This window comes from Megalobrama amblycephala, linkage group LG15 (genome assembly GCF_018812025.1).
Source record: "Megalobrama amblycephala isolate DHTTF-2021 linkage group LG15, ASM1881202v1, whole genome shotgun sequence".
NCBI lineage: Eukaryota > Metazoa > Chordata > Actinopteri > Cypriniformes > Xenocyprididae > Megalobrama > Megalobrama amblycephala.
Window position 1 is genome coordinate 20,851,797 of NC_063058.1, and position 25,035 is coordinate 20,876,831.

Here is a 25,035-nt window from a genome sequence, read left to right on the forward strand (position 1 = left end):
TATATATATATATATATATATATATATATATATATACACACACACAGTGGGTACGGAAAGTATTCAGACCCCCTTAAATTTTTCACTCTTTGTTATATTGCAGCCATTTGCTAAAATCATTTAAGTTCATTTTTTCCCTCATTAATGTACACACAGCACCCCATATTGACAGAAAAACACAGAATTGTTGATATTTTTGCAGATTTATTAAAAAAGAAAAACTGAAATATCACATGGTCCTAAGTATTCAGACCCTTTGCTGTGACACTCATATATTTAACTCAGGTGCTGTCCATTTCTTCTGATCATCCTTGAGATGGTTCTACACCTTCATTTGAGTCCAGCTGTGTTTGATTATACTGATTGGACTTGATTAGGAAAGCCACACACCTGTCTATATAAGACCTTACAGCTCACAGTGCATGTCAGAGCAAATGAGAATCATGAGGTCAAAGGAACTGCCTGAAGAGCTCAGAGACAGAATTGTGGCAAGGCACAGATCTGGCCATGGTTACAAAAAAATTTCTGCTGCACTTAAGGTTCCTAAGAGCACAGTGGCCTCCATAATCCTTAAATGGAAGACGTTTGGGATGACCAAAACCCTTCCTAGAGCTGGCCGTCCGGCCGAACTGAGCTATCGGGGGAGAAGAGCCTTGGTGAGAGAGGTTAAGAAGAACCCAAAGATCACTGTGGCTGAGCTCCAGGGATGAAGTCGGGAAATGGGAGAAAGTTGTACAAAGTCAACCATCACTGCAGCCCTCCACCAGTTGAGGCTTTATGGCAGAGTGGCCCGACAGAAGCCTCTCCTCAGTGCAAGACACATGAAAGCCTGCATGGAGTTTGCGAAGATGGTGAGAAATAAGATTCTCTGGTCTGATGAGACCAAGATAGAACTTTTTGGCCTTAATTCTAAGCGGTATGTGTGGAGAAAACCAGGCGCTGCTCATCACCTGTCCAATACAGTCCCAACAGTGAAGCATGGTGGTGGCAGCATGCTGTGGGGGTGTTTTTCAGCTGCAGGGACAGGACGACTGGTTGCATTCGAGGGAAAGATGAATGCGGCCAAGTACAGGGATATCCTGGACGAAAACCTTCTCCAGAGTGCTCAGGACCTCAGATTGTGCCGAAGCTTTACCTTCCAACAAGACAATGACCCTAAGCACACAGCTAAAATAACGAAGGAGTGGCTTCACAACAAACTCCGTGACTGTTCTTGAATGGCCCAGCCAGAGCCCTGACTTAAACCCAATTGAGCATCTCTGGAGAGACCTAAAAATGGCTGTCCACCAACGTTTACCATCCAACCTGACAGAACTGGAGAGGATCTGCAAGGAGGAATGGCAGAGGATCCCCAAATCCAGGTGTGAAAAACTTGTTGCATCTTTCCCAAAAAGACTCATGGCTGTATTAGATCAAAAGGGTGCTTCTACTAAATACTGAGCAAAGGGTCTGAATACTTAGGACCATGTGATATTTCAGTTTTTCTTTTTTAATAAATCTGCAAAAATGTCAACAATTCTGTGTTTTTCTGTCAATATGGGGTGCTGTGTGAACATTAATGAGGGAAAAAATGAACTTAAAATGATTTTAGCAAATGGCTGCAATATAATAGCCTGGGTGCCAGCCCAAACCCCGCCCACAACATTTTTTGGACGGGAAGTTTGGTCTGGACTCGATCCATTGTGGAGTAATTATGCTCGGCTCCCAGAAGGCCGAGCCAATCAAATTGCCAGGGCGGGCTTTAATCGATGATGGACAGGCTATCTGCGGTTACGTAACCACCCACGTCATCAAAGAGCGCTTGGGGAGTTTGATTGACAAGCGATCTAACCAATCAGAACGCCGCATCCGCCATGTTGTCCGACAAAGCAGTCAGGAGTTAGAAGATTAACATCGGTGGAGTTAAACTTGAAAAATTGTGCATATTGACGTCTTTCCGCGTTTGAAACAACATTCATTCTCATGTTCATTCATGTTTATATGATGCTATAAATGGACTAGTAGGAAGAGATGATCGGTTAACGAGCCTCTTGAGCTGAGGCGCTACAGCAATCTGTCACGATCATGGTCACAACCCATTAAAGAGCCACAAAACGGTTTTTATTGTTTGAATTTTTTTAATAACTACACAGTTTGAAAGCTGGGACTTTGTTTAATATCATAAGTAACCTGCTCTGTCTCGTCTGTCGATGTGTTGTCAGTTTCCTCTTTGCTCCGCGATGTATTTTCCACTCTGTGTGGCGTGACAGCGCCACGGCTTGTCGGACAAAGCAACAGTAACTAAGGGGAGCGAGTCCTTGCGTGGCATTTGTCGATGGGAAAGATGTCTTTGCCGTCCTTCCTACGGGATTCGGCAAAAGTTTGATTTATCAGCTGGCCCCGATGGTCGCTAAGAAGAGTTCTGTTGACAACTATGCATCGCTCAACATACGTCACTTACTCTGTAGCTCCGATTGGTTGTAGGTCTATCCAATTGAGGTCTTTCCTGGATTGGTTGAAATACGCCCCCACAATCAAAGCCCAATGGAGCAGTATCAGACTCATATTCTGACTAGAATTGAGTATGACCACGTCAGGCTAGCAATATAACAAAGAGTGAAAAATTTAAGGGGGTCTGAATACTTTCCGTACCCACTGTATTATATATATATTATATATATATATATATATATATACACACACACACACATACATACACAAAAGTTTGGAAACATTACTATTTTTAATGTTTTTGAACAAAGTCTCTTATGCTCATTAAGGCTGCATTTATTTCATAATAAATACAGAAAAAAACAATAATATTGTGAAATATTATTACAATTTAAAATTATGGTTTTCTATTTTAATATACTTTAAAATATAATTTATTTCTGTGATCAAAGCTGAATTTTTCAGCATCATTACTCCAGTCTTCAGAGTCACATGATCCTTCAGAAATCATTCTAATATGCTGATTTGATACTCAGTTATTATCAATGTTGAAAACAATTGTGTTACTTAATGTTTTTTTGGAACCTGTGATACTTTATTCAGGATTCATTGATGAATAAAAAGTTAAAAAGAACAGCATTTATTCAAAATATAAATCTTTTCTAACAATAATAATCTTTACTCTCACTTTTTTTATCAATTTAACACATCTGTGCTGAATAAAAGTATTCATTTCTTTCCAAAAAAAAAAGAAAAAAAATTACTGACCCCAAACTTTTGAACAGTAGTGTATATTGTTACAAATAATTTCTATTTTAAATAAATGCTGATATTTTTAAACTTTTTATTCATCAAAGAATTCTGAAAAAGTATCACGTTATAAAATAATATTAAGCAGCACAACTGTTTCCAACACTGATAATAAATCAGCATATTACATTGTTTTCTGAAGGATCATGTGACTCTGAAGACTGGAGTAATGATGCTGACAATTCAGCTTTGCATCACAGAAATAAACTATATTTTAAAGTATATTAAAATAGAAAACCATAATTTTAAATTGTAATAATATTTCACAATATTATTGTTTTTTCTGTATTTATTATGAAATAAATGCAGCCTTAATGAGCATAAGAGACTTTGTTGCATTAAAAATAGTAATGTTTCCAAACTTTTGACTGGTAGTGTACATACACATAAACATATATACAAAATGGTGACTAAGTTTTCCAACGTCAAGGTTTGCCGAAATATGTTTCTTATTCATTTTCTTCATATGAATTTCAAGTTCATCTGGAAGCAATACAAACACTGTAAAAGATATACAAAAAAAAAAAAAAAAAACGAACAATGACTGGAGTCTTATGATCTAATGCTACAACAAGCCATAATACCTAACGTCAAATAGACAGCTAACTAACATTAGTGACTGCTGCCTAGCTTACCTAGCAAAATCTCAACCTTGCCTATTGCAATATCTTGATATCTATCAAGATTTGGGACTGACAGCATCAATCCAGTCCAAATGTGTGGACTAATGAGAGACTCATGAGAAATAATCCAGGTTAAATACAAGTTAAGCTCGTTGACAAAACACACACTTTGTAAGTATTGTACGTTCACTCCACAGACGTCTTAGTGCATTACTGTCAACGCATTTCTGTTTGTTTTTACAAACTGAGGTACGAGTCAAATTTGTTATGTATGATTTCGAAACACTGCTGACATTCCTGTCATTTACCTCAAACTGGAGACTGTTGCTTTCCACAAAATTATAATTTTTTTCATTACGTCTGACTGAGTAAAAAAGTGCTTTAAACCAAAATAAGCCATATTGGTTCTTTCTATCTGGTTGCATCATACATTCAGATGGTACCCAGACATATCAGGGAGGGTTTGTCTCCATGTCTCTCCTATAACACCCCACACAACAATAACAACTTCCACAATATTGCAGGTTAGCTCGTTTTAGCTACAAGTACCTCCTGGCAGGTTTGCGAGCCATCAGGAAATAAACACAAGCAAACAGTTCAATCAACCAGCACGTCCACACTCCCTTTCTAAAGTGACAAACAAAAGCTCCATTAATACAAATACTACCAAAAAGACTAAAATCCTGTGTCCTAACTAGGCACAATGTGACAAGCAATTTTTTCTGTCCACACTAAATACAAAACTGCATAGAAGGTGTTTAATGCATAGTCATGAAATGCAGAATTTTGGACCAGTTAGATTTCATAGTGGGCGGAGCTACTGTGCAACACTACAGAAACAGAAACGAAAAGATTGGCTGTTGCGGTCAGATGGCAAAGGTTGTCACATATAACTTACTGAACCATCACACCTGGTTCAGACCTCATCAGGATCATCAGGACATCACCATATGAAAAAGACCAACACTAAGAAACCCAGACTATTTGCCAAGCGTAAAAAAGGACTCTCAAAATGTACATGTAGAGGGTCACTCACACGGCACAGTCCGGAGGTAGAGGTTGTCGCGTATGATTTGTTGAAGCTCGTGGTCCACTGAACCTTTCTGGAACCGTAGGTTGAGATAATGGCGGAGATCTTTATCTACAACACCTCCTGTAAAAGGTAAATAAAAAACACAAAGTAATTTAACTGGTAAATGCAGAACCTGATATACCCCTAAAAAAAAAAAAAGTTAGTGCACTGTAGTTCCCCCCTCATTGTAATTTCTTGCAGTTTGCCTGAGAGGATGTACGGGACTGTTGGTAAGGTAGGGTTAGGTAGCAAACAATAAATAACACGATTAATAATATTATATATGGGTCAATGGGCCATTTTTTTTGTCCAAAGGTCTTAATAATAATAATAAACAAAGATATGACATCCAAAGTATGTAAGGTAGTACAACTAGATCTCTTTTATTGAATCCAAAAGGTTTTAATTATATTTTGCTACATATAAAGGTATTTTAAAAATTTTGAAGTGTCAAAAGGTCACTCGGTTTAACCGTCCAAAGGCCAATACAGCCATTTAATTTGTGATTAAAATATCTTAGAATGTAATAAATGTATCTATTTTTTATTCTGGCATGATTTTATAACATCATATATCAACAATTATGTGTAGAAGTCGTTGCTTTGTTATGAGAAAGAATGTCCGGAAAAATGAATTTCATTGATGTCATTCGGAGTAACCAATATAAAGGGACCATTTTGGATCAAGTCATGCGGTCAGTATCATGTGACAGGATGTGACATCATTCAGACACCTGCAAAGGACCACATGGTCATGAAGCAAAGTAACTATTTTTCACTTGCTCATACGGATGTCCCGAAACATCAGGTCATTCGGTACAACCGCTGTAAAATATGGAAAATGTTGTAATATTTTAAAAACTTAACATAAAATGTTTGATTGTCCTCTTGCCAGATAGCTAACAAGCTAACTAGCTAGATATCAGCCTGTTAGCATTGTCATTCGGTATAACCAAAAGTGGCATTTGGTAAAACCGATATATATTATTTTTTTATTTTTACAGTTGTCAAAGTTGTTTGTTTGAATGTGAACTGGTATGTTTGAATGAGCGGAGTTCCACAAGGTTCACTCTTAGGTCCTTACAAATTCTGTTTGTTTTCAAGCCCTTCAGACACTTCATGAAATCCCATATAGAGCATGTGTCACTTAGCATTAGCACGTCCCATTTGTTGAGCCTGAAGTTGTCACATTCATGCAGCTGAATTTTGGAGTTGAACTTCAATGGTTCAGTGACATTTAATATGCATAAATGTATTTTATCACAAAATGAATCGCTAAAGAATCACTTTACTGATGCATCCAGCAGTCTGTGTTGTTGTGTTGACTTGTGTTTATCACATAGCTAGTCATCCTAAGACATCTTGAGCAAGAGGCACAGAGGGACACAAAGGCAAATGCTGAAAATAAAATGTAGCTTGAGAACTTGTGCTTTCTACCATTTCTCTAAGGTGAACAAAGGACAGAAAAATGACAAATCATCTCATGCTACTGTGCCTCAAGAGAGCTAAGCAGCTCTACCTTTTTTCCTGCTCCAATCATAACCTTGACCATTCGGCACAGCTGAGCATGGATACATTGTGATGCATGCTTGTAAATTCAAAATCCAGCACACATTTGCGTGTGAGAAGATCCTTTTTAGAATAAAAGCATCTGGCATGAACCTGCACACCATTTCACAGGTTCAGAATACATTACATCTCATTGTCACCGGTTAACAAAGGCAAAAAACCTGGTACTCCAAAATCCATTCATGGACGATATCTAAACCAGTTTTCCTTTCTAATATCACCATAATTCCCATAAACCTAAAAGAATCACTATTGTCAAAATTTTTTATTAACAAATCTCTGCATGACATTGTGAATGGAAAACGATGCTCAAGTAAAAAAAAAAAATGCAACAATCAAGCTTGCACAGCTGTTGCGGCGGAAAGGACATACCGGAATACCGTCACACCATTCCAGGGAAATAACAAAAGGAAACATCTCACATGTAGACTTCTCCAGTCAGCAATCCTAAATAAATATCTCACTTGTCATCATCCATAATTATAATGGCTCTCTCCTCCCCCTCTTTCCCATAAAACAACTGTATCCCAATCGTAATTCCAGCGGTCCAGATGATGTGCTCCTCTGTCACTAGCATGGATCTACTCACCCCTTCCAAAATCCTTTTTGCTATTCCCCTTTATGCGTTCAGTCCCATTTTTTAACTAGTCCTTTTTATATCAATGGATGCAGCAGTGATGGAGTCTCCTGTTCTGCAGCTAATTTAATCCAGAGGAGAAAGGGAATGCAGGAGGAGGAGGAAAAGAAGAGACGGAGTCGTCGACAGTCAGGAGACAACAGAGAGAGGGAAAAAAGGTTCTGCAAGCGGAGAGCCTATCACAATGAAGCCTGTATTCTCATTTGCTGGACAGATAGTGAGGTCTGATATCGCCCCCTGACCGCAAACAGCGGTACTGCAATGGTTGAGAGTGAGTGTGCGTGATACAGATGCTTTTGGACACACCACCAAAAAGGCCAGCTTGTTCACACCAGATGCTTCCTGCTAGTTGGCATCGTGTGAACTTGTTGACCTTGTGAACACATCAGTGTCAAGAGTGAAGACGGCAAGTAGCAGCGTGCACTTTAAGAGCACAATGACCAGCCAAGTCTAGCTGGAAATGAATAAGCTATTTAAAAATGACTTAAGCTGTTATGTTGGAGTCTCAATAGCAGTACCCTAAAATTGGTAAGTTATACCCTTTGTCTACAGAGTAACATTTGTTAAGAAGTTATATTAAAGTAATATATTTACAAAAATATATCTTTTGTTACAAGCAAAGTTATATTGCTTAACTAAACATGAATCATTATATTAAAGGGATAGTTCACCCAAAAATGAAAATTTGATGTTTATCTGCTTACCCCCAGGACATCCAAGATGTAGGTGACTTTGTTTCTTCAGTAGAACACAAATGATGATTTTTAACTCCAACCGCTGCTGTCTGTCAGCCGTATAATGCGTGTCAATAGGAACTTCGTCTATAAGAGTCAAAAAAACACGCACAGACAAATCCAAATTAAACCCTGCGGCTCGTGACGACACATTGATGTCCTAAGACACGAAATGATCGGTTTGTGCGAGAAACCGAACAGTATTTATATAATATTTTACCTCTAAAACACCACTATGTCCAACTGCCTTGAGCATCCAGTGTGTGAGGTCTAGATGCACTCTGATGCCGGAGGTGATCGCTCGCACTCATAGATATACACGCGAAAGATCATTTCTGTCATCTGAGCGCGTTTTCAGACCTCACCAACCGATGCTCAAGGCAGTTGGACATAGTGGTGTATTAGAGGTAAAAAATGATATAAATACTGTTCGGTTTCTCACATAAATTGATTGTTTCGTGTCTTAGGACATCAATGTGTCGTCACGAGCCGCAGGGTTTAATTTGGATTTGTCTGTGCGTGTTTTTTTGACTCTTATAGACGAAGTTCCTATTGACACGCATTATACGGCTGACAGACAGCAGCGGTTGGAGTTAAAAATCATCATTTGTGTTCTACTGAAGAAACAAAGTCACCTACATCTTGGATGTCCTGGGGGTAAGCAGATAAACATCAAATTTTCATTTTTGGGTGAACTATCCCTTTAAACATCATATGTTTATATACATGCCTTATTGTATATGGGTCATTGACGAATAAGGGTTTTAAAAGTGTAAACACAATGGAGAAATAATTAATTTTGACGTTTTATTAAGTGTTAACAATGACATTATGTGGTTTTTATAATCAATTATCATTGTTTTTGTTATTTTTTACAAGATGGACAAAATTTGTCACCAAAAAAGTCATTTGGTTTAACCAAAATTTCAGTTTTACCGAATGACGATATTTTCAAACAATGCTAACAGGCTGATATCTAGCTATCTAGCAAAAAGACAATTAAACATTTTATATTTAGTGCAAGTTTTTAAAATATTACAACATTTTCCATGTTTTACAGCTGTAATACCGAATGTTTCGGGACATGCGTATGAGCAAGTGAAAACATGAATGGTTAAATTCATATAATTATAGTTAGAAATAGTTAAGAGAGAGTTAGTTACTTTGCTTCATGACCATATGGTCCTTTGCAGGTGTCTGAATGATGTCACATCCTGTCACATGATACTGACCACATGACTTGATCCAAAATGGTCCCTTTATATTGGTTACTGAATTGAATGACATCAATGAAATTCATTTTTCCGGACATTCTTTCTCATGACCCATATATAGGCATGTTCTGGAGTCACGCTAAATCTTAAGATGTTTTAAAGACCCCATAAAATCTAAAATAATTTTTTGGTGATTTTAAGCCATGTTTAGTAAGTACATTATATTGTTTTTGTTAATATAAAAATATTTAAAATAACAAAAATTATCATTAGAAGCATAAAGAAGCAGAAAAAAATAATGGAATTTTATTAGACTGTTTTTGCTAATGTACAATAAATTGACAAAAAACTTCTAGCAAATATTAAAATTAGATAATTTTTTTAATAATATTCATTATTTTACTGTCTCTAGAGTGTTATTTATTGAAAACTGAGTTATCTTTTACATTTAGGCATATACATTCAATAAACACCAGCAATAAATACTAGCTAGAAGACTAATGGCAAGTAGTGAACAGTATTGGGTAAGTTAAAAAATACGTAAATTAAAACTTAATTTAAAAAATGTAATCAATTACTAGCTACTAATTACATCTTCAACAGAGTAATTAGATTACTGTACTAATCACTCTATTAAATCAACTCTTTTTTTGGTCATCAAAAAGCTTGAAATTCTGATTGTTTGGAATGTGAGGATGAAAATTATACAGCAGACAGGAGTAACAATAACCCATAGTTATGGTGAAGCAGAGGTGACCTTGATATAACCCTTTAGAAATGAAATTCGTGTGGGTGAATGAAAAAACAGCAGCATCCAAGATGGTATGTGAAAAATCTGCACGCAACGGCTGCGGAGAAAATTATTAAGTGCCGAAATTGGGTTGAGGAATGCACAGGAGGCGTTTCAACTGATCTCAGATCACTTATCTGTGTTGCTCGGCCTGTGAAAAAACAGCCATATCTGCTGAGAATACATCTTCATGACTCAGTCAATATTACAAGGAGAGAGTCTGAGGTCACAGCTGAGATTTTGTGGAGGAGGACGAACCTTTGACTCATGAGAGAACACTGTCACTTCATTTGTCAGCACGACGGATGACACAGTGGGCAAAGGCATGACGTGAGGGTGAGAGCGAGTCGGACAGCTGTTAAAAACACTCTCTCTTTCTCACGCTCTCACTTTCTCTCAATCCCAGAGGACGCCGCTTTGTGTCATCTCTCAGCCACTTCTCCACAAGTGATGACAGATGCTTGTTGATTAACCGGTCAATAAATTCAAAGACACACGTACATAAACAAACAGGCACAGAGATGAGATGGGACATGGTGATCGTGCGTGATCGGGTTTAGTCTCATGTGACCTAAAGGGGTCTGTATGGAGGCCCGTTTAAAAAAATGTAAAAAATTATTCTGAGATAATATTTTAAATTAAAAAACAGTCACATTTAGAGACACAAAGTCACAATTACTACTGGAAGTACTCAATTGTGAGATATAAATTTAGATATAAAGATATAAAGTCAAAATTACAAGATTTGGTCACACTGTGAGATATAAAGTCACATTCATAGTCACATTTGAGATATTCCTGCTGGTTTCACAGAGAGGGCTTAGATTAAGCCAGGATTAGGCCTTAGTTCAAATAAGGTATTTAAGTAGCTTTTATAAACATACCCTAGAAAAAACATTACTGGTGTGCATCTTAAGACAAAACAATGACTCTGACATATTTTAAAATATGTCAGTATAAGTTGCTTTTAGTTAAAACAGCTCAAATATGCATTTTAGTCTAGGACTAGGACTTAAGCCTTGTCTGTGAAACCGGGGGTTAATGTCACAATTCTGAGAAACTAAGTCATAATCATGAGATAAGTCACATATTATAAAGTCACAATTACAGGAAATTCATATTTATGAAAATTAAAAACACATTGTGATATAAAAACTCATTAGCAAAACAGTCACATTTTGAGATGACATTTAACCCTTAAATGCATGACTGTTTCGCCAATCATTCTTACATATTCGGGTCTTTATCGACCCAGATCTATATCTAACACGTAAGGATCTCTACCTGTCGCGATAATATAAAACTCTTCTGATATTACAGTAACAATTACAGAAGAATAAAATAAAGCATATTTTGTTAACTTTTGGAGCTTGAAAGGGCTCTGTTTGAGCAGATGTTTTATGCCATCACCACTGTCCTCGTCAGAGCTCATTTCCCAGTAAATTCAGCAAATAATAGGCTAGTTTTATGTTTGAGGTCACGAATATGAGCCCTTTTGCGATCTCAAACGTATTCTCAAAACTATATAATTTTCAACATCTTCAAAATCAATATTTCGATTGCTAACAGCTTCACCAGATCCATCCAGTGACAGTCATATTTGATTGCGTTCAGTACTTGCTCTGCAGTAAATCACTGAGCCATTTCATGTTTTTCTTATTATTTCGTTTTCTGTCTGAATGAGTCGTCACTTCAGCATTGTGTTTCAGACATTGCCACCTTGTGGAATAAAGGTGAATTGCACTTATTCCGTCATCTAAGATTCAATTATTGTTGGGCAGAAAAAATATACTTACACTCATACACACCTCGGGTCGTTTGCGACCCTATACAACTTTTACAAAAAATGAATACAAAAATAGGCATTCTTTTATATTTTTATGATTTTTTTCTTGTCATATTTTTTATAATGAATTGATTGAGGAATACCAAGAAGGTTGATGTCTAACTTTAAAAAAATGAACGAGGAGGAGGGTAGTGAATGACGTCCCGGGTCACTAAAGACCCGAGGTATGCATTTAAGGGTTAAAGTCACAATTATGAGAAACAAAGTCTCAATTGTGAGATATTGTTGTGTTATGAGACATAGTCACATTTTGAGATATAGTAACAATTACAAGAAACTAAGTCATAATTACAAGATATAAAGTCACAATGTGTGATATAAAGTCACAATCACGATAAACAAGTCACAATTACGCAATATAAAGTCACATACTGAGATTTAAAGTCACAATTATGAGAAACAAAGTCTCAATTGTGAGATACTGTTGTGTTGCGACAGTCACATTTTGAGATACAGGTAAAATTACAAGATATAAAGTTACATTGTGAGATATAAAGTAACAATTATGATAAACCAAGTCACAATCATGTGATATAAAATCACATATTGAGATTTAAAGTCACAATTATTTATCAATTGTGAGATATAGCCGTGTTGTGAGATTACATTTGCAAGTTGCAATTACAAGAAACTAAAATAATTACATGGTATAGTCACAATTACGAGAAACTAAGTCATAATTACAAGGTATAAAGTCACAATTACGAGAAACTAAGAAACTAGTCACATATTGAGATTTAAAGTCATAATTATGAGAAACAAAGTCTCTATTGTGAGATATAGTCGTGTTGCAAGATATAGTCACATTTTGAGGTATTCAGTTGCAATTACAAGAAACTAAGTCATAATTATGAGATACATATTAAGATTTAAAGTCAGAATCATGAGAAACAAAGTTACAATTACAAGAAACCAAGTCATAATTATGAGATATAGTCACACTGTGAGATATAAAGTCACAATTACAAGAAATTAAAACACAACTACCTTTATTTTTAACTCTGAGGCAGAAACAAGCTTTCATAGGTCTGACCCACAATTTCCTCCATACGATATGGTTAATACTCTCTGATAAGGTGGGAATATGTCACCATATTGATTTGTTCTCACTGGAGAGGAGGTTAATAAAACATTCCAATGAGTTTCAGCAGTTTCTTTTTGACAGCATAATCACAGCTGACACCACTGCCCTCGCTGAGGACAGCTGAGCACCGTATCGATCGCCTGAAAGTTTTCCTCCCGTGGAAAGTTGTTTGGTGCTAGAGGCCTTCGGCTCAAATAGACTGATGCGGAGAGCCGTGATAAAGCTCTGGACATAGAGAGGGAAACCACGTGTGATGCCAGCCAAGAATCAATATCTCCTATTCGCTGCCACCGACTCCTACGAGAGGTCAGATTCTACATCTTCTTTGAGTAGATACAAACAACACACAATATTCCTCTCGCAACTCTTTGTTTCTTTCTTCAGAGGTAGAGATAGCCAATCACTGTGCTTCTTACCTCTGTTTATTTCATTTTAGAAAGCCGAGTAGCCTGGCACATTAAGCCATGGTGCTTAATTGAGTGACATGGGTTTGAATCTGGCTCTTTTTGCTATCTATATCAATATAAAAAAGAAACAAAAAGGCCAAATAAAATGTCTCAATTCATCTTGTGTGGCAAAAAAAAAAAAAAAAAAAAAATATATATATTTATATATATATATATATATATATATATATATATATATATATATATATATATCTATCTATCACAAAGCACACTGGAGCACAGTGTACTTCTTTGGCACAATCAGTGTCGCCACGACCTCGTCACTGTGCCCCCTCACCTCTGGTCGACCACCCCACTGATTTTAATTTGTGAGCAAGGCAGGCTAATGGCCTTGGAAGATCTCCCACTCTGAAGTTCCAGATGGGGCGTGGATGGTCTAACGTAAACTTAGGCGTCTCTACTGGAAGCAAAAGGAAGGGGGAAAGGGGGAATCTATCACATACCTGCTTAAAAAAGACTGTTTTCTTTTCGGTTCATTCTAAGCAAAAATATTTTTTTGTTCAGGTTCCAGACCAAAATAAAAGAACAGAATGTTGTTTGCTTTATAATGAAAGTATTATGCTAATAATCTTAGAAAATAAAAATCAATCACTGCTGTAACCTAAACATATTATTTGCGTAGCTATTAGGGGTGTGACGAGACGGGTATCTCATGAGACGAGACGAGACGAGATTGAGTTCACGAGAACAAGACAAGACTTTTGCACACTATTTTTAAGAAATCCTCAATACATGACTAGAAAAAATATTCTGCAGGTGCATTTGAAATGTTTAAACTAATCATCTTGTAATGAATGTCATTTCAGTTCTACTTTCTGAGTATGAATTATCATATGCGGTAAAAGACAACAATACTCAAGTAATGTAAAAGGTTTTGCCACTAACTCAACTGACTGACTTCTCTTCTGTATGATTTCAGTCTCTTCAGATCTTACTGTACATGATTTATGAGCTTCTACAACTTTTGACCTCTTAACTGAACTACTTTCCACAAACTGATCATAAAAACAGTATAAATAAAAAAGGAAACACTTTACAATAAGGTCTCATTTATTAACATTAATGTATTAACCAACATCAACTAACAATGAGCAATATATTTGCTACAGTATTTATTAATCTTATGTTAGTTAATAAAAATAGTCATTCATTGTTAGTTCATGATAGTTCACAGTGCATTAACTAATGTTAACAAATGAAACCTTACTGTTTGTGCTTAATAAGATTAAGAGAAAACTGTTATTCATTTTTTATGGTAACACTTTACAATAAGTGCAACCATAATCGCACCCTTTCAATATTCAAAGTGCAAATAAGACCAAATTTTTCTTTGATACAGAGCTGAGAGATGTTTACAACTACACTGCCCAGCCTAAAATAGCTTTCATATTGAGAGCATTCATCAGGGAGCCGCTTTCAAAATGCGGGGTATTCGGTTGTTAAGTCTGACGTCACGCGGCAGCGCTTCTGGGTCCAAACACTCGATCTCATACCACAAGAAAACAACAAATGGTGCTAATATACTCACACGATGTGGTGTAATACTACAAAAAATATATAATTATAACCTTTATCTCCATACCAAAATTCCAGATCTTTTATAAATCGTTAAAATATTAATGTCTGTGATGCTGTGAGCACGGAGACTGTTGTGTAGACTGTAAGTATTTAAAGTGTTTAACTTTTTAAAATGATTGATGTATAATATGAGGCTTGGACCCGGACACGGCGTTCCTTACGTCATGGCTTAACAATCGGATTGAAATCGCGTTTGAATGCGCGCTCGCGTTTACTTTCACTTTCACGATCGCGCGTAACTCTGTAAATATGGAGCGGCGGCGACCGTTATCCAACTGAATTAAATTATTTTTATTTAAATACAAAGCAAAACGACAGTGGAGGCGTAATGTAAACTTAGCGGTAGCATATTCTTTCCTAATCATCTTAACACTCTGTCATGGCAACATCACGAGACTATTTTTCGCCTCAATGAGAAATCTTGTCACATTTTAATCTCGTGTCACACCCCTAGTAGCTATGTAACATATTTAAAGCAGAACTAAGTAACTTTTTTTACCTTCATAAATAGTTTTCTAAGTCCTTACGATGGTTAATTGACTTGTAGTGGTGTGTTTGAGGCGTGCACTAACCCCCTCTGGCACGTCTACGCCAGAATAGAGCACTTGCACTTCGACCTGACACAATCTCTCCTCATGTTCAAGTTCACGCGAGAGTGACAAAATGCTTTACGGTAATTCAAAAATAATGTATATTATTATGACTTTATAAGACAATTTCGACAATTACCCACCTCCATCGAGTGTACTGTATTTGCAAATTACCCACCTCCTCTTTCTTGTACTGTATTTGCAAAACTACTGCGCTGGTGAGCGTTGTAGTCCAGAGCTGCGCTTGGAGTATTTACGACAGTGTGATTCACTGAAGGTAACTGTAGGGGGAACTTTGCAAATCTTACTGAGTTCCGCTTTAAATGGTCTGGGATTTTCAAAGTGTGAGGCGTGCCTCCCAAGGGTGGCGTCAGAGGGGAAGTGCGCAGAGTGGTAAAAAAAAAAAAAAACATTTAATGATTAATAATTTAAATCAATACATTATAGCCGAAACAATACTTTAAAAAGTGAAAAGAAGCAGGTTTTTGGACAAGAGATGTTATGTTTCCGCTCCTGTTTTCGATCAGATCACCTAGAAAGTTTTCAGTCTAAAGGGTTAGTTCACCCAAAAATGAAAATTCTGTCATTAATTACTCACCCTCATGTCGTTCCACACCTCACTGAGGCATCGGATTTTATCAAAAATATCTTAATTTGTGTTCTGAAGATGAACGAAGGTCTTACGGGTGTGGAACGACATGAGGGTGAGTACTTCTTTTTCATGTTTGGGTGAACTAGGGCTGTGACGGTGGCAAATTTTTACTACCATGGTGGTAAATCACCAACAACCGCCGGTGTTGCGGTGGTGGGGTCCGAAAGGGGGCGGGGTTTGGTTTATATATTATGACAGAGAAACGTGGTGTATATATATATATATATATATATATATATACACACAGGATCGTAAAAGAAAATCCATCATAATCAATAATTACCCATCATTTTAATTTTTATATTTTAATGATAAGACATTTAATAGCTTCTGATTTCGTCCACATTTTCATTTTTATTCACGAACTTACAGGATAAGCAAATAGGCATAGGCTATGCATTTATTTATATTATGAGAAGAAAGTTGTACAAAGACTGTCACTTTTCAGTTTTCATCTTGACTTGTCATGGATTGTGAGTGAATGCGATCATCCTTTCCTCTTTACTACTGTACAGAACGATATAAACATGAATGAAAATAAAAAATATATTGAAAGATACAGTAGCTTACCGAAATCTGTATCACGTCAGTCATCAGTGTTGCAAACAATGTCACGTAACATTATACCTCAGAAAAGCCATTCGTTGACCATAAACTTATAGTCAGCAAGAAAAATAACAAAACTTAATTATGTAAGGAAGCATAAGTAACTTCATTATTATAAAATTGACTTAAACTGGGTGCTCGTCTGTGTGTAACCAAGCGCATCGTTTTCATTTTGTTCTGGAGACTGAACTCGCGCTCTGCTGCCACACTGGAGCGCACTCACCACCTACTGGACAGGGGTGGGAATTACAGTTACAAGCTACATAATATGTCAAAATGACGGACGGGCTGCAGATTTTTTCTGTCACTGATAAAAAAATTACATCAATGACGGAAAATTTTAGGTTAACACGACCTCTGAGATTATATATATAACACTACCACCGGTGACACTCCACGACCGCGGTGGCGCGGTTGTCATGCCTACCGTCACAGCCCTAGGGTGAACTAACCCTTTAAGGATGCAGTAAGCAAATACACTTAAACAGTCAGTCCAAAACAACCCTAATGCAGAGAAAACCCGGTCGATGTCATCAGAGATTGGCTTCAAAGCATAATCTTTGTTCTATTCTGTGATTGTGATGAAACAGACTGAATGGCGGCTCAAAACACCCAACCTCTGCATAAGCATAATGATATGCAAACTACACTTGGGTAAAGTTGGTTTTATATTCGAACATTCAGACTTTTGATAAATTCAGACTTTCCAATAAATGTGCAATAAATTAATGTTTGCGAATTTTAAGCAGCGACCTAATATTGACAACCAACGATTGTCAACTTACAACATTTTTCACAGTCGATCAAAATAGGCGAGTATTGTTTTAATGGCATATTTACTTGTGAATGTCCACTGAATGTCCAATGTAGTGTGATTAACAAGGCTATTGAATACTGATGTCCGAATGTGCGAATATAAAACCAACTTTACCCAAGTGCAAACTACTCGGTTGGATAAAGCAAACCAGTGTCGCGCTAGTAAAGTTTTGATGGATGACGACTGTAATCAAGGTAAAGACGATTACGGTGGCATACAGGAGTTGAGAATTAGGCACACAAGAAGAGAGTCCGTTATTGATGTGCAAACAAACAATGTGTCTGTGGTGCTCTTGGTCCACTGATCGCCACTGAATATTGAATTAGTAAAAATTGGGGGGGCACCATTATGTACATTGTGTCAAAAGGGAGGCCCACACTTCTCTTTGACTTTGAAAACCCCTGGTCTACAGCGACAGAACCATCAACATAAGAGTGCGTCTGGCATGCCACCAGTTGACGAACACCCCGTTTATATATAAAACTATATATTGTATACATAAAATTATTTTATTTACAAGTTTCGTGCTGGTTCTTTTTCGTTTGATTCACTGCACATGTTTCTAGTAGTCTACACTATTTAGATCAATCAATATTCAGAAACAAGTGCAGTTATTTTAATTTTTATTTTTTTCTGTTGATTAAAATAAAAGATTGCTTGGTAATATTATTTATAATATGAGAAAAATCATTGCCTACCACTACCACTGCATTTCTTTTTTCTTTTTCTTTTTTTTTATTCTTTGTAGAACAAAGTGAATAAAATGGTTTAACTTCTCTGAGGGGGTACCAACATCCATCCCCCAGCCCCGGAACGTGGCCCCCCAAAAAAATTTACATGCCACCTTATTTTGTGCACTCTGGTGCCGACCTTGGGCACAATGTAGCTTGAAAGCCTACAATCAGCAAAAGGATGGAAAAATGACCCAGACAGCTGCATTTGAAATCATAAGGCATGACATCCTTTTGTCTTTTTGACTCAAACAATCCACATTAACAACTAGGAATCCAAAACGCATAGCCAGAGCTATCAATCTCTTCCCTTTGTTCAATGAAGAAAAGAGAAAACTGCTAATTATGGTTCTGAGATCTCGGTCTGACTCACTATGTTTGTCCTGTGAAGATGATTCATATTACAAAATCACTCGCACCTCTAACTGTAACAACCCAAAGGCAGCAAAATTATGTTTATGTGTTGACACATAGCTATATACAACAATTGCTATATACAAAGTGCTGGAACCAACAACTAAAATCTGATAACTATGTCCATGTTATGACCTATATAACCAATGCAAAAAATAAATAAATAAAAAAACTAAAACCAACCATTTTAAAGGCTACAAGTAAATTTAGGCATCACAACATTATAATGTACAGTATGAAAAATGGATATTCATTTTGAGATTTGCTGAAGATTACATTAAATTTTTTTAAATTTAAAGGTGCAGTAAGCGATTTCTTAGAAGCACTGCTGATATTTGAAATCGACACCCAAACAAACACACCCCTCCCTTCATTGCTCCGCCCCCTAAATAAACACGCAATTCAACACAGGCAACAAATAACAGCTGGCGCATCGTTATGTATGAATGAATCAGCCGTTTCTCAACAACAACTGCATACAACAGTATATCTTGATTCTATGAAACATAGCAAAAACCAATGTTACTTACATATCGAGCAGAAACAAAGCAACTTCAGCATCCATTTTTTCAGGCCTTCTCGCTCTCTAACGTCTCTCCATCGTTGGAAAGCTTTTCAAATATTAAAAATGTTCTCTTTGACAAAATCTCAACTATCTCCGTTTCTACAGTCTTTCTTCAAATCTTCCTCTTGCTCACTCTCTCTCCTCCCCCATCATGAGTGTATACGCACCCTACTGCCACACCTAAAAGAGTGTTTATAGGTGCTATGATCCCCTTTGTTTTTTTCTCCTATTTATACACAGCCAGGACTATGCACACACACAGAACAGACATCTAGCAAATATTCACAAAATTGTTTGTTTAGGTGTTGATTTAAATTTTCAACAGCGTTTCTCAGAAATCACTTACTGCACCTTTAAATGAGCGTTAAATGGCAGTAAAGGTAATCTAAAGTTTAAAAAAGTGGTTAAAAAAACCCATTGAATTGAATGAGGGACAGAATCAGAGGTGGGTTCTTTTTTGTAAGCAACCTTAAAGGTCCCGTTTTTCGTGGTTTTTTGAAGCTTTGATTGTGTTTATAGTGTGCAATATAACATGTGTTCATGTTTCGCGTGTAAAAAAAAAAACAGTATTTTTCTGTAAATTTATTTATCTGTATACCGCTGTTTCCACTGTCATAAAAACGGGCTGATGACTTCCTTGTTCTATGAAGTCCCTCCTTCAGAAATACGTAACGAGTTCTGATTGTGCCAGCAGTTCCTGTGTTGTGATTCGACAGCAGCTTAGCGCTCCTTGCCCGGAAAGGTCACGCCTCTTACCATAACGTGGAGATGCACGCGCTCAGTGTTATTGTAAACATGTCTTTAATTTTATCCTATCAATTTGAGCCGGAATCAGACCCGGTGATTGGACTGCGGGATGAAAATAACAGCGTTTCGACGACATGGCGACAAACACACTCTACAAACGCAACTCTTGTGTATTCCTGTGGGCGGAGGTTAGTCAAAAAACTGTTTTAGTGACGTCATTAAAGAAGGAAGTAGAGGGATGTAGTCCAAACTGGCCGTTCGATGTAGGCGACTTCTGTTAAATAAAATATCTCGCTTGGCATTGAACTTTGAGCTTTAAAATTGTACAGATTTTATTTATACTCTAACAACAACATTACACACTAACTAAAGTTTGAAACATGGGATCATTTAAGTTTTAGTACTCCAGACCAGAACACAACCAGCATCTGACAATAGACACAACAGGAAGATAAAGATTTCATTTATGTCATACTGAAAAGTGTATCCTGTAAAAGTGATGAGAAAATGTCTATGATGTCTGTACCCCATCAAAGACTTTGGTCGGAATTAGCCTTTTTGAAAATGAATGAGCTTTTTCCTTTCCACTGACTCTACAAAAGATCTTGATGAGCTCAGGTTGGTTCATCTAAATATAGAAATTGAGTCTTTGTGCGTCACTTCAAGGTTTCCATTCCTTAAATTACGACAGTGAGAAATTTGGCCTGGAACTTGAAGTGGTTAAAATCGAGATACCAAAAAAAAAAAAAACAACCAACCCATTTTCGGAAAGTATTATTAGTGTTGATTCCTATTGCTCATACTTTTGTTTTCTTTAAATCCCTAAATCAAAAGTATTAAAATTCTTAGCGAACTTCTAAGTGATTTTAGCCTGGTAGACAATATATGTTCTATGTTCACTGCTTTTGTTTGTCAAGCATTGCTCGGATGACTGGCCCTTGATTCATAAAACCAGGCCCAGAATATAAATGCAATGATGTCACGTCAAATATGCGTCTTCGTCATGCAGAATCATCTGGGACCCTGTCCCACCCAAACGGTGCTGCAATCTCCCACCATCTGCTGGATGAAGGTCTGTTATTTTTCCTCGAAAAACATCTTGAATTTGCATGTTGCAATATGTGACTTCTCTATGACCAACACTACTGGCCTAATTTCATGCCATTGACACAATTCTCCCTTCTCCCAAAGCATCTATAGTTTATGGTGTTCTTTTACTGTGTATATAGTGTCTGTATAGCATGATTTATCTGTCTATCTTTCTTTGGTGAGGTGTGAAATAGATACTTTGGTATCAAGTTCAATACAAGTTAATGGGTTAGTTCACCCAAATATTAAAATTCTGTCATTATTTACTCACCCTCATGTCGTTCCAAACCCGTAAGACTTTCATTCATCTTCAGAACACAAATGAAGATCTTTTTAATGAAATCTGAGAGCTTTGTGTCCATCCATTGACAACCTACGCAACTACCACTTTCAAGCCCCAGAAAGGTAGTAAAGACATCATTAAAGTAATCCACGTGACTCCAGTGGTTTAACCTCAATTTTATGAAGCGACGGGAGTACTCTGTTTGCAAAAATTTTACCACTTTATTTACAAAATATCAATCTCCAACACGCGTTCATGCAACAATGTCTGCTCATGTTGATTCCGGTTTTATTACAAGTAGGGTTTCTTGTCCAGAACCTGTAGTGTTTTCTGAAAAGTACTGGATTCAAAAACGGTTCTGGTGTGATGGGTGGGCGAAGTGCGAGGAGCGTATCCTTTAATAGAGACGTCTCACCTCATGAATATTGAAAAGCCCTCGCGGTACTCATATAGGCTATGACAGATATCAACGCACAAAGCTGCACGATTAATCTTTAAAAGATTGCGTTCTTGATTTCATCACCCATGTGACCTAATTCCTAAATGACAACGATTCGCCCGTGTATATTAAACCTTTGACAAAAATAAAATTGTGACATTCAAATCTCCGTTCGCACTTCCGCTGATCTAGAGAGAGCAGTGGTCATGTTTAGATAAAAACAGCTTCACAAACAATCTTTTCAAACACACAGTATCATGATTTTTGTTACAAATATTCCAATTATCACAGAAGTATACAAAAGTTTATTATTCAGATATAAACGCTAATGTCTACGTTACCGATCAAAATAGAATAAATCACCTTTTGAAAGTAACTTGGTGCTTCAAATAACGACTGTATTGGTTGCATTGTTACAACACTAGGTGGCGACAAATTAATTAATGTTAACTAATGAAAGTGTTAGCGAATTTGTTGAGATTAGCAGTCTGTTAAACTCATTTTACAAGTATAATAAACACAAAAAGGACTGTTTGAGTTAAGTATTGTGCATTTTTCCCCTTTCTACTATTTTTTATTGGTTGTTTAATAATTTTAATGGAACCGGAATCGGAAATGGAATCATTAGACAGAACCGGAAACGAAACCAGAACCAGATCATTTCTTACGATTCCCAACCCTAATTACGAGCTCGGTCACGTTCTCTTTTTGCTTGCAGACTCTCCTGTTTTTTTTTTAAAAAAAGGTGATTCCCGTGTGTTTGAGATTTAGTTGCTCCATGTCAAACTTTCTCGCTCACTGTGACAACTAACCTATGCCACTCCCACATAATACACGCGTCAAAGTTGCCAGAGCAACTTTTCTTTATTTACGGATATGAAGAGACACGCATGGGCAAGTAGGGTTGCAAAATTCCGGGAATTTTCAAAGCTGGAAACTTTCCATGGGAATTAACGGGAATAAATGGGAATTAACGGGAATATATGGGAATTAACGGGAATTAATGGGAATAAACAGAGAATTTGCAAAATTACAGGTTAGCCTATAACAGGGTACTTAAATGTAGTTGAAAAGAACATCTTGCTGCATAGTTTTGGTTAAACAACCATATTTAATGCAATTTTAGTTCAATTTTTACCCTGCACATTCCTCAATCACAGTCAAATGACTTATTGCAGGGCTATTGAGGCCATGCCCCCTGCATGCTCTGTGCATTCCCCCAGTCCATAACATGCACATTTGATCAGAAATACAGAAAAAAACAGTAATATTGTGAAACATCAATACAATTTAAAATAATGGTTTTCTATTTTGATATACATAAAAATATAATTTATTCCTGTGATAAAGCTGATTTCAGCATCATTACTCCAGTCTTCAGTGTCACATGATCCTTCAGTTATCAATGTTTGAAACAGTTGTGCTGCTTAATATTTTTTATAACCTGTGATACTTTTTCAGGATTCTATAAAAATTTAAAGAACAGAATTTTTTAATAGAAATCTTTTGTTACAATATACACTACCATTCAAAATTTGGGGGGTCAGTTGATTACTTTTATTCAAGGATGTGTCAGATTGATAAACAAAAAGTGATATTAAAGTGATATTGTTAGAAAAGATTTTGAATAAATTCTGTCTTCTTAACTTTTTGTTAATCAGTGAATCCTGAAAATAGTATTACAGGTTCCAAAAAATATTCAGCAGCACAACTGTTTCCAACAATGTTAAAAACTGAGTATCAGATCAGAATATTAGAATGATTTCTGAAGAATCATGTGACACTGAAATAAATAACACATAACAATTGCTGCAATAAAAATATATTTATTTTACATATTTACTAAATTAGAATTAATTGAATGCGAAAAATAAATAACTGTTATTTCATGTTATGACCAAATAAAATTAAACATTTTTTTATTTGGTTTTTATATGATACTTTTTATATAAATATTATAAATTTAAATAAATTTCCCAAAATTTCCAATAAATTCCCATAAATTCCCATAAATTCCCATGAATTCCTGTAAAGTTTCCAAATTGGAATATTTCCAAAATTCCCCAGCTTAAGTTTCCATGGAAAGTTTCCGGAAATTTACCGGAAACTTTCCGCCCCTTTGCAACCCTATGGGCAAGTGACATACGCAATTTCTCGCAAAAACCATCCCGCCAGGTCTAAAATATAAATGCTTATAATAGTCTTACCATTGTGAATCAGGGTAAGACAAAACAAGTTTTGGAAGAAGGATTGATGATGATTTGACTCATTTAAATTTTGTTAAATTTTGAACAAACAAAAAAAAGTTACATATTGTCCTTTTAAATGGCTCAATTTGAAATAAAGCAGTGTGTAACTTTTTACTGAATGATAGCCGGAATATATTTTCCACGCCCATCCCGTCCAACATAACCAAAGACAAAAACAACAACAGTTTGAATTTCAAGTAAATAAATAAATACGCTCTGGGGGTCAATTCTGGATCTCTGTGACAAGGCGCACGCTCTGGGGCATTGAACAAGACATTAAAGCCTACAGCCACATAGCGATTACCGCACAAATAGACCTTTCTTTGCCAGCCTCTATGACTTCAGGCTCTTAAAGCATCGTCTTTGTTTTGTATCCCGCTGTTGAGTAATTCCACACAAGCAGGCTACACCTCTTTAATTTGCCTATGCATCTCTAATCCAAAAACAAACACTTTGCTCATCTTCATGTTCTCCACAGCAAAAATACGGAAACTGTGGGCTGCAGAGCAAACACTGAATGCAAACAGTTCATACACAATGTATTACATTGATACGCTTTAAGACAGTACTACACGGTATACTGAAATTAAAGCTGATTTCAAAAGTCTAGCATTTATAGTAGGCCACGGACATTTATTTATTTTGCAGACACTGTATTTTAGATCCTGTAGCTAAAAAATTAGTCTGAATGCTGTATGTACTCTCTTGACTAAGAATATTTCTCATTTAAAAGCAAAGAAAATCTCATTTTCTATTCATTTTTATTTGATTATTTATTATTATTAAGATTTGACGCACTTCTCACTGATTCAAACATTACAATATGAAGAGTTTTTTGTGTGTGTGTGTGTGTGTCCGTATCAATGAATTTATTTAAAAATACAATAAAAACTAAATTTACACATAAAATTACTTAAATTAGCATGTCATGTGGTGCAACTCCCCCCCCCCAAAAAAACATTATTTTATAAGAAAATAATGATTAATTGAAGTTGTAAGC

At 36.4% G+C, this 25,035-nt stretch overlaps 1 protein-coding gene across 1 annotated transcript in view; it reads right to left on the minus strand.

The window, feature by feature from the left end:
• magi2b (membrane associated guanylate kinase, WW and PDZ domain containing 2b) overlaps positions 1-25,035 on the minus strand; it is a 144,832-nt gene that overhangs the window by 108,486 nt on the left and 11,311 nt on the right. The window contains exon 2 of the mRNA XM_048157920.1: positions 4,900-5,016. Within this exon, the coding sequence (XP_048013877.1) occupies positions 4,900-5,016 (117 nt within the window). The remainder of the gene's footprint in view (positions 1-4,899; positions 5,017-25,035) is intronic.